Source organism: Mesitornis unicolor, unplaced genomic scaffold (genome assembly GCF_000695765.1).
Source record: "Mesitornis unicolor isolate BGI_N332 unplaced genomic scaffold, ASM69576v1 scaffold25614, whole genome shotgun sequence".
In the NCBI taxonomy this organism is placed as follows: domain Eukaryota; kingdom Metazoa; phylum Chordata; class Aves; order Mesitornithiformes; family Mesitornithidae; genus Mesitornis; species Mesitornis unicolor.
Window position 1 is genome coordinate 6,557 of NW_010179745.1, and position 9,305 is coordinate 15,861.

Sequence of the window (9,305 nt, forward strand, 5' to 3'; positions counted from 1 at the left end):
CTCCTTTGAACTGCTCTATAACTTCAAACCAGACACTCACTGCTCTGTCTCCTCCCCCTTGATATTATCGTCTCAGCCACAGATTCAATCTTATTTTTACAACATCGACATCATACAATGTACGTGGAAATGCCATGAACCACAGAAGTAAAAGACTAAGCCTTAACATTCAGGAGAGCGGTGTAATCTCTTGCCGTATCACCCCCTATATAGCAGGAGCGGTGTGTTTTTGGTTTATTTTGTTGTTTTCACCTTAAACAGGAGCTCAATCCAAAAACCACATTCAACTGTACATTTTCTGATGTTTCAGAAGATGCCTTCCCCCCATTTGGAAAGAAAAAAAAAAAAGAACCAAGGTTAGATAGAAATGATTAAATACAAGGTTCTTTTGGAGTCCACCATCAACGGGTGGTTATCCAGAAGTAGTCATCTTCCCCGGTCTTGATGCTTTTTTGTTTTCGTCTTTTTCTTTTTGTCCTCTGTTTTAGGTTTCAATGCACAGACACACGCGGACACCCCAGCGATCGCTTTGGGTAAGTCAGTTCCTTTGTACCACTTATTTTTCTCTTTATCATAAACCTGGACCGTTTTGGAGAAGACCGTTTCTTCCCAGCTGTAGCCTCCGAGGATGTAAATTTTGCCTTCCCAAACCGCCACCCCTGACTCGCTGTTTGCTTGCAACAGAGGAGCCACTCTGGTCCACTGGTTGCACTGAGGGCTGTACGACTCCACGCTCAGGATGTCAAAACGAGCCATGGTCTCGATGTTGTCATCGCTGCCACCGATGGAGTAGATATTGTCCTGTAAGGTGCACATGCTGTGCCACCCGCGGGCAGTGATCATCGGCCTCTTCTCCTCCCAGACATCCGTGCGGTAATCGTAACACAGCAGGTTTTTTCTATAGGGCCCAATTTGGTAGTCATGGCCTCCCGAAATGTACACAAATTCCTTGTACACTGTTCCAGCGTGGCCATACGTAAACCTAGAAGAGCCAAACAAGAGCAATCTGACTTAGTACGTAGGGATTTTCTCAAAATATATAAGCGTTCAATGAGGACTGGTGCTAAAGAAGAAAATACATAGTAACTAAAGACAGAAGAATCCCTAATCCTCTCGGTTACCAAGTAACTGCTCTTATTCACACTGCTTTGCTCTGGGCTGCAGAGTGCTAAGGTACACAACCACTTTTTATGGCATCCTTTTCATACCTGGTCGCTACAGAGCACTAAGGTATGACAATCAATTTTTAGGGCATCCTCTACAGGGTGTCATGCAACAGAAGTAACCCTAGTTGGCATGGCCTCCACTCCCATTTTCCTGCTCCAGTGCTTGGGTTGGATCAGTCTGAGAGGGCCAGAGAGTTACAAATCCACATCTCAGCAAGGGTTTTTATGACAGAAAGAGGAAATATTCATGATACCTTTCAGACTTACCAGTAGCAATTAACCAAAAAAAAAAGCAAACCAACAAGAAAACTACTGCCGTCTTCCCCTTCCACAGCTTCAGCCCAGTTTATTTGCGGTCATGACCTATGTGGCATCCTTTTCATGAGCTATCACCTGCTCTACCACTTCTGCTCTACAGGTGGTAACGTCTTTGGTCACCTCAAGACAAGGCAACAGACCGCAGTCAAATCACAGATCAGAGTCCACATTTGAAATAAGACAAAATGAGACGGTAGAACCAACACCATGCATGCCGTTTCCTCAGGGCAGAGAGAAAACCTCTTTGATCAGCTATAACAAAGCCACTACAAACCCAACTCTTGAGGCTGTTCTTAACTTCACGCTGGGATATTCCTGACCAAACCCTTTGGGCTCTTAGAAGTCAAATGCAAAGGCGAGAGACAGCCTCAGTTCCTTTGAACATACCCTTCCTGCACATGCCTTTCTTTTTTCCTGTTCTCAGGTGTGGAGGGTGTCAAAGGCATAGCTGCAGCACCAGCCACAGCAAACGGGCTCACACACTGGTACAAAGAGCCCAAACAATTTAATACCTATGGGGCTGCAGAGCAATATAATCACCACGCTGTGCTCACGAGCCTCTACTACCATCCTTTGTAGTCGAAGACTCAAGACAACTCAACCTCCATGGCAGACAAACCTACATTAACATTAGTTTAGCCTGGAATGCTTTTGAACCGTGCCTGAACACGAAACTCAACGTGGATAGAACCTTGAGCTGTTTTTATTTCACACAGTAATCGTTTGTCTCAGCTACACAAACGGTATCATAACTTCTTCCACACGTCGAAGTGCCAAGCGCTTTTGTGCCAAGGGAAAAGGTGAAATAGAAAATAAAACCCGCATTTACCCTGAAAGCACAACACTGAGAAAAGCTGAAATAAGTTTCTTATTCTAGATGCCTACCAAAGCTTCTGAGCCCTGACCAGTGCCTGAATCAGATATTTTAACAGGCTCCTGCTCCTAAAAACAGAAAAATCCTTGACACGCTTGGCCTAAGAATGCTGAGTGAGGACAGACCTTGCAGCTATAGGGGCTGGAGCACCACCCTGGGGACCTTGCAGAGACGACTCCAGAACTGTGCTGCTCCTTAGCCACTCAGGAAAGAGAAATAAAGAAAAAAAGAGAGGACTAAGGCTTAGTTATGAGACTTTAGCTAAGAAGGCAACTCAGAAATGGCACAGCTCACCAGGTGCCTACCCATGGCAGCACTTAACTCATGCTTGGTGCTTCTGTTTGACATGAATTTCCCTGAGCACATGCACTCCAGCTTTTGAGATACGCTATGGCAGGTGCAGTGTACAGAGGTGCTGCTCCACCTTGTTTGTGGTCTCTTACGGACAAGGACTGGGAGCAAAAGTCTCCAGCAGCACCCAGTTTAGTTGGTAGGGTCTTTGCTTCTCTGTATACACAGGAATGGGTCTTGAAAAGCAGACCGCCTATCTGGGATGTTGGATGGACAACCTGAATTCATTTCCTTTCTAAAACTGCACTTGATTTTCAACCCTCATTGAACCAGCAAGCTACGTGGAGGACGTGCAGGGCACTCTGCTGTGGAGGCAGTGTCAGGTCACAGATAGTTCTGAGGAGTTGGGAGGAGAAAAGTGCAATGACATTGCATCCAGCACAAAGCCCAGGGTTACTGCGCTGCTGATAGCAATCGTATTACATCAGCATTTGGAAAAGAAAAAAGATGGTAAGTTACGAAAAACTGCAGTGACCTTTTGAGAAGCAAGTTCAATGTTTTCCTGTGCTAACTGGAAAGTGGAATTCTGTACAGGTGAGCAAGCAATAGGCATCTTCTCTCTAGCTCAGGCATTCAGCCTGGCATAGGCTGCTACAGAAAAAGCACTGATGCTTTTCTTTTTGCCTCAATCAATGGGTATGTCTAGAGAACAGCAACAGCTACGAGAGTAATTTGAAAGAGACAATCATATCTGCAGCATCAAATCAACCATCAATTTGTTATTTTCCAATACAGGGAGATTACCCATTGAAATACGCTAAAGGTGTTTTACTTTGCCTGAATTCTGAAACTCTCATCCAAAATTGCACACACTCAGCTTCGCGTTAATGGAAAACTGCATGAAATATAATGCACAAATTGAAAACAATCAATAAGAACCCTTTCTGCAAGCCCTTTGGTTAAACAGAAGCATTCCTAAATGTGCAACAGAACAGGACACCTCAGTACAGTTATCCAGACAGCCTCCAACAGAAAGCATCGAGCGTTTTGGCAGTGTTATCTGTAAGAGTGGCCAGAAAGACAGAGGCATTAAGGAGAAAGGAGTTTCGATTCAGAACGTCTGCTAGAGCCAAATGCCAATTTTGAACGACTTACCTAGCTACAACGCTGAAAAATCACAGTTTCTGACACCGTAACACCATTCAGTAAATGCTAGAAAGTCTCCCTTTTCTTTTCTTGACCAGAAGAACACCTGGCCTCACTTGATAAAGCTTTGGGAACCCCCATCCCCAATCAAAGTCCAGGCGAGCTGTGGTTGCTCCAAATCTCAGTGTCCACCTGTTGCAACCCTGCGAGATTATTCATGACACAACCAGCAGTGCAGATACCATCACCCGTGAACCTGTCCCAACACATTTCCCCGTCCAACTGCTGTTGGTTGTTCTGCCAAATTTTAACCTAGGGCCACTCAATTAATTTCACTCCTGTCTGCAGCAGACTTTTTCACGGTCTATTCAAGATGAGAACGCATTGCACCAACTTCTGCTCTGCCAAGCTTGTCAGCAATTGCTGCTCCCTCCCGGGCTAGAAACTGTGGCAGCAACTGCTCCCACAGAGCCTGGGAAAATGGTGAAAAAGAAATACAGGACCTCTCTGAAGAATGAGAAAGGTATCCCACAAGCAAGGACTCTAATGAGTCAGGCAAAATGCACTTGTAGCAAACTTGGACCAGGTCCACCCCTTTGCTTGGCTGAAGTCTAAGCATCTGCCTCAAGATGCTGTGTTTTCTTCTCCAGTAAGGCAGCATTATTTCAGGCAAAACAGCTCAGCTCCTTCCAAGAAAGTGGTGAGGGAAAACAACATCTTGTTTTGACCATGTTGGGCTGGGAAGAGGGTGGGGAGAAGAAGAGATAAAAAAAGAGCTTGCAAAGCTCTTCCTTAGAGAAGCATGACTTCCCCTGAAAACCTCCACACACAAGGCAAGCTCTAACTCTTGGGAACAAAAGAAATTAAAGTTATTTTCTGGATGTTTAGAGTGGAAGCTTTAACAAACACGGCCTCCAAGAATCCAACCCCACCAAGCTCAAGTCAAACTACACAAGCCTACACCCCAGAATGACCTCAACGTGTGCCTGGCACTCCAGGGCATCGTCTTCCAGGACGTTGCTGGCTTACAGCACTCAGAAACAACACCAGAGCTGTGTGCAGGGGCCCTGCTTCTGGTGACCATGTCCTAAGAGGACAAAAAACCTACACGTGTTCTCTTCAGAGGGAAGAGGACAGAAAAGTGCAGGAAGCACAGCTGTGATGTGGGGATATGTTGCTTGATCAGGAAATCGGGAAGCAGAGGACTGGAGCTTCTGATTTCCTCTGCATGAGGAGGAAAGAGTTGCTGCTAGAATAGGGCTGGGAAAGATGTTATTTGGGTAAAACCAGTACCTAAAATCAGTCTGAGAAACCAGAGTATGTGGTGGGGAAGAAAACGGAGATCAGATCAAGAGTGCGTTGAAGGGAAAATAGGAGTATGCAGAAGGAAGCATGCTTTCTTCTAGTCTTGAATAGACCACAAAATGCTCTCATCCTTCCTCTGCTCTCAGCAAATCTGTCTCGAGTACATCAGGAAAGGACTGCCCATACTCAGCAGCCACCCACACCTACCAGAGCCACAGCTCTCTGTGCTCAGGCAGCATTTGCCTGCCCCTGCACTCAAAGGTTTCTTTCTGTTCTCCACCTCTGCACTGATTTTTGCCTTTTGCAACCTGCACAAAGTTCTCTTAACTTTATCCCTTCTGTGCAGACAAGTGGTTGTTGCAAACAATACACTGCCCAATGCAAGAGTTCTCCAAAAGACAGAAGGCTGAAACGACAGAAAATCTGAAGTGCTAATGTGTATTAAGGTCTAACTACAGGCATATTAACATGCACGAGAACAGCTACATGGAAGAGTGGAAAGCTGTCTAGTTCACTATGCAGCTGCAGAAACTCCTGAGCACAGGGGACAGTTTGCACGGGACAAGGCCAGAGAAAGCGGGAGGAGAGAGGATGCAGAACTGATTTTTGGGGATGCAGAATAACTTAAAATAGTTGCTGCACTACAGCCTAACCCTGCAGGGTAGCAATCAGCTAAGTCACTGTAAGTGGGCTCTGTCCCATAAGGGGGATTTCTGCCCAGCCCAAGCGGATCAGCTAAGAAATATAATCAAAAATTAACACCCCCCTCCGTGTCAAAGTTCACTTTTAATGTTGCAGCTGCAAAATTCCCAAAGCCACCATGTAGGTAGCAGTAGGAACAGGCAGAAAAACAATCCAGTGAGTGTTTTTCTAACAACATACAAGGCCATCAGGTCACATCTACATTGCTTTGAAAAATGGAAATGTTTTAAAAGCAAGCGAACAAAAAGCTCAGCAACAACTTCTGTGAGGTGTTACTGGGATCTCACAGGTCACCCCAATCCACAGAAGGGCTTAGGAACTGAAAACACTCATATACAGCTTCCGAGGAAAGCCTGCGTTTAGCCTCAACTGCTAGATCTGCCTATGCGAGCAGAAATAAAATGGAAAAAAAGCATCCTGCTTCTGAAGAGCACTCGAGCCCAGCTGTTAGCCTGGATCAGACTCGCATTGCAGCACCTGCCCAAAATAGAATTGGGCAACAGGCGCCTGTGCCTTCACTGGCTGCCTCTGGCTCTGCAGCTCTGCAGCTCAGGGAATAAGGGAAAAAAACCCTGAACTCCTCAATCAAATTGCAAGCATCCTGTTTGTGATGCCACTAAGAAAGCAAGCACGGGTTTTGGACATCATGAAAACACCATCCATACAGCCCATGCCCCTGTAATTTCCATGAATGTGAACTGTTACTAAACCTGAATAGCTGTTTGCAGATGAAATGCCACTCTACCATTCTCACAGAGTCACCATTCAAATGCTGATTCAAAACACTCGCAATGTCCTGGGCTGCTGTTACAAGAGCTGCAGTACTAAAGCCCCTCAAAAGCAGAGCGGCCAAGGTTTAACTCAGACTGAAAGAGAAGTCACATTTGCCCGAGTTATCTATTAGCAATGCAGGTAAATGTGGTTTATCTGCAACAGCCAACCTGAGCAGCCAGAGAGAAACATCTTACAAGGAAAATAATCACACCGAGGTGACAAAGTAAGGCCAAATCAATTATAAAAGCCTTTGATCAAGATCTAAATGGCACCTCTGAGAAGATTCAACTCCAAGTGACCTAGGAAAAATATTTTAAGAATAGTAGAGCGAAATTACAAGAGCTCTCCCTCCATCCTTCAGACATACCACAGGCCAAAAATTAAAACCAATCAAGCTGACACGGGGCACACAGCCTGGATGAGATGGTTGTTCAGATACCAAATGCTGATACGGTTTGTTGCTTGCTGATACCACGTTGGTTCCATTTCTCCTTGCCTCCTTTCTAGGGACAGCCGTTCATCAGCTGAAGTCACACAAGCTCCCTTCGCTACCGTTCTTCAAACGTGGGGTAAGTTTCCAAATACGTCCATTACCTGGGCAAGCCTGCTATGTAGGACCATGAATCCTTCTGAGGACTGTAGGTCTCAACTGAAGAAAGTGCCCCGTTTTCGTTCCTGCCACCAACAGCCACCAGCATGTCAGTGATGGCTCCCAGGTAGAAATCGACGCGGCGCTGTCTCATGGAGGCGACCTGTCAAAAGAAGTAACACGCTGACATCTTCAAACATCCGGTAAGGAAGCCGACTTAAGGTATATTCATGTCTAAGGATAGAATTGGCTTCTTCCCATTTCTTTGAGAATGAGAGCTACTGGTTTTGATCTGTTATATTCATAAAATAATTTTGGTTTTCTGCAGTAGCATGTTACATAGCATTCATTTCCAAAAAAAAAAAAGGGGGGGACAACAGAAAACACCCAAGAGACAGATCACTCCATAAAGGTTTGTGTTACATGGGCCTCCTTCCAAAACTCCGCAAGAAACGTAAATTGGAATAACTCAGAAACACAACTGAACCACACAGGACGATTGGTTCAAAATAGGGGAGCAGTGCAATATTTTACAGGTCCTGCACTGGCCACAAGGTTTTACAGCAGGGCTGGCAGTGAATCCCTTGTTCTAAGAGACATTCAGCACAGAGACATTTGACAAGTGTCAGAGACATTTTCTTTTTACATCAGACCCAGTTTTCATTTAGTTTTATGTGCTACTGCTTGAGAAAGAGGACCTGAGCAGTCACCTCTGTAAATCCACTTTAGCATTATTCCCAGAAGTAATCTAAAGAGTTGCAGGTGGCTGCTGACCAGCAATTTCACAGATGAGCTGCCCAAATCTGAAACTGAAGATGAAAATCTGCCCCAAACTCTTTTGCTACGTGTATAACTTCACCATTCCCAAAAAGGGTTCAAGTAACTGGTTTTTCAACTTAAATAACTTGAATTTCCATTTGAAGTGTTGCTACGTTGGCTAATGAGCCCTGTCCTTCCACCGAAAAGGGGAAAACACTCTAAACATTAAGGACTTTAAACAGAGAAATAATACAGCTTAAGTCTCACCTTTATCCACTGGTTACAGCGGGGATCATACCTATATAGGAGATTGGAAGCTGCATCCCCTCCATTGTCTCTTGAAAAGCTGCCTCCGGCTATGAAGATGAAGCCTCCCAAGACTGCAACGCAGTGGTGACTTCGCCTGGCGGGGAGAGGGGTTTCTGCTACCCACTGCCCCTTTCGGACATCCAAAAAGCAGGTATCATCGCTCAGCTCCAGGCAGCGCTCAGAAACCTCCCCACCCACGAAGAGGAGCCTTTCCTCGCAGGTGCGCAGGGCTGTCCGCTTGTTCTGCAGCACCGGCTGAGCCGTGACGTTGTTGTGGTAATTCACCGCTTCCTCGATGAACCCCTCGCAGTTTGCTTCTTTGGGAAGGAGAGAGCAGACGGCAGGCTTGACTCGGTGGAGGAGGTCGCTTTTAGGTATTAAGGGAAAATGAATGTTATCCAGGACCTGGTAAGCCTCGTTCTCCCTCTCCGGGTACTGGGTAAGCCACTGCAAGGCAGCCTGCAGCAAGTCGTGCTCGCACTCCTGCTGCACGTTGCTGCTGTCCAGGTATTGGCACAGCTTCTGCAAGGAAATGTTCTGCAGGAAGTCCGGGGTGAAAGACAGCGTGCCAAAATTCTGCAAGATGAAGGAATCGATGTAGGAGTCAAGGCGCTTCAGGTTGTAAATGGAGGCGAGCTCCTGCAGGTACAAATAGTTCTCCTCGCTGACTTCGTTCTCCAGGTACTCGCAACAGAAGTCGACCACCTTCCAGATCTGCAGCAGGTGAGCTGTTTCCAGCACGTAGTCGATATTGCCTCCGTCCAAAGACAGCTCGCTGCCATAGAGGAAATCCACCACAGCCTTCAGACCAATATAAGAGGCTCCAAAAAGTTCAACCTCTTTTTGGTGGGCTTCTCGCATGCCAATGGTGAACATAGAGTTGAAGTAGTCGCTGCAAACGGCGAGGAGGTTGCGATGGGCAGGGACTCTCTGTTCATCCGCCACGAGGACAATGTCACAGAAGAGGCCTCGGTGCCTCTGCTCATTCAGGCTCTGAAGAACCAGACTGGAGTGGTCATCCCACCTGTACACCTGGAATAAACAGCGTCAGGCAGGCGTTATTCTCAGCAGG

At 46.2% G+C, this 9,305-nt stretch overlaps 1 protein-coding gene across 1 annotated transcript in view; it reads right to left on the reverse strand.

The window, feature by feature from the left end:
• Positions 1-255: 255 nt before the first annotated feature.
• KLHL36 (kelch-like family member 36) overlaps positions 256-9,305 on the reverse strand; it is a 12,906-nt gene continuing 3,856 nt past the window's right edge. Inside the window, exons 2-4 of the mRNA XM_010182888.1 lie at positions 8,192-9,265; positions 7,171-7,328; positions 256-982 (exon numbers count right to left, since the gene is read on the reverse strand). Of these exons, the coding sequence (XP_010181190.1) occupies positions 427-982; positions 7,171-7,328; positions 8,192-9,265 (1,788 nt within the window). The 3' untranslated portion in view covers positions 256-426. The remainder of the gene's footprint in view (positions 983-7,170; positions 7,329-8,191; positions 9,266-9,305) is intronic.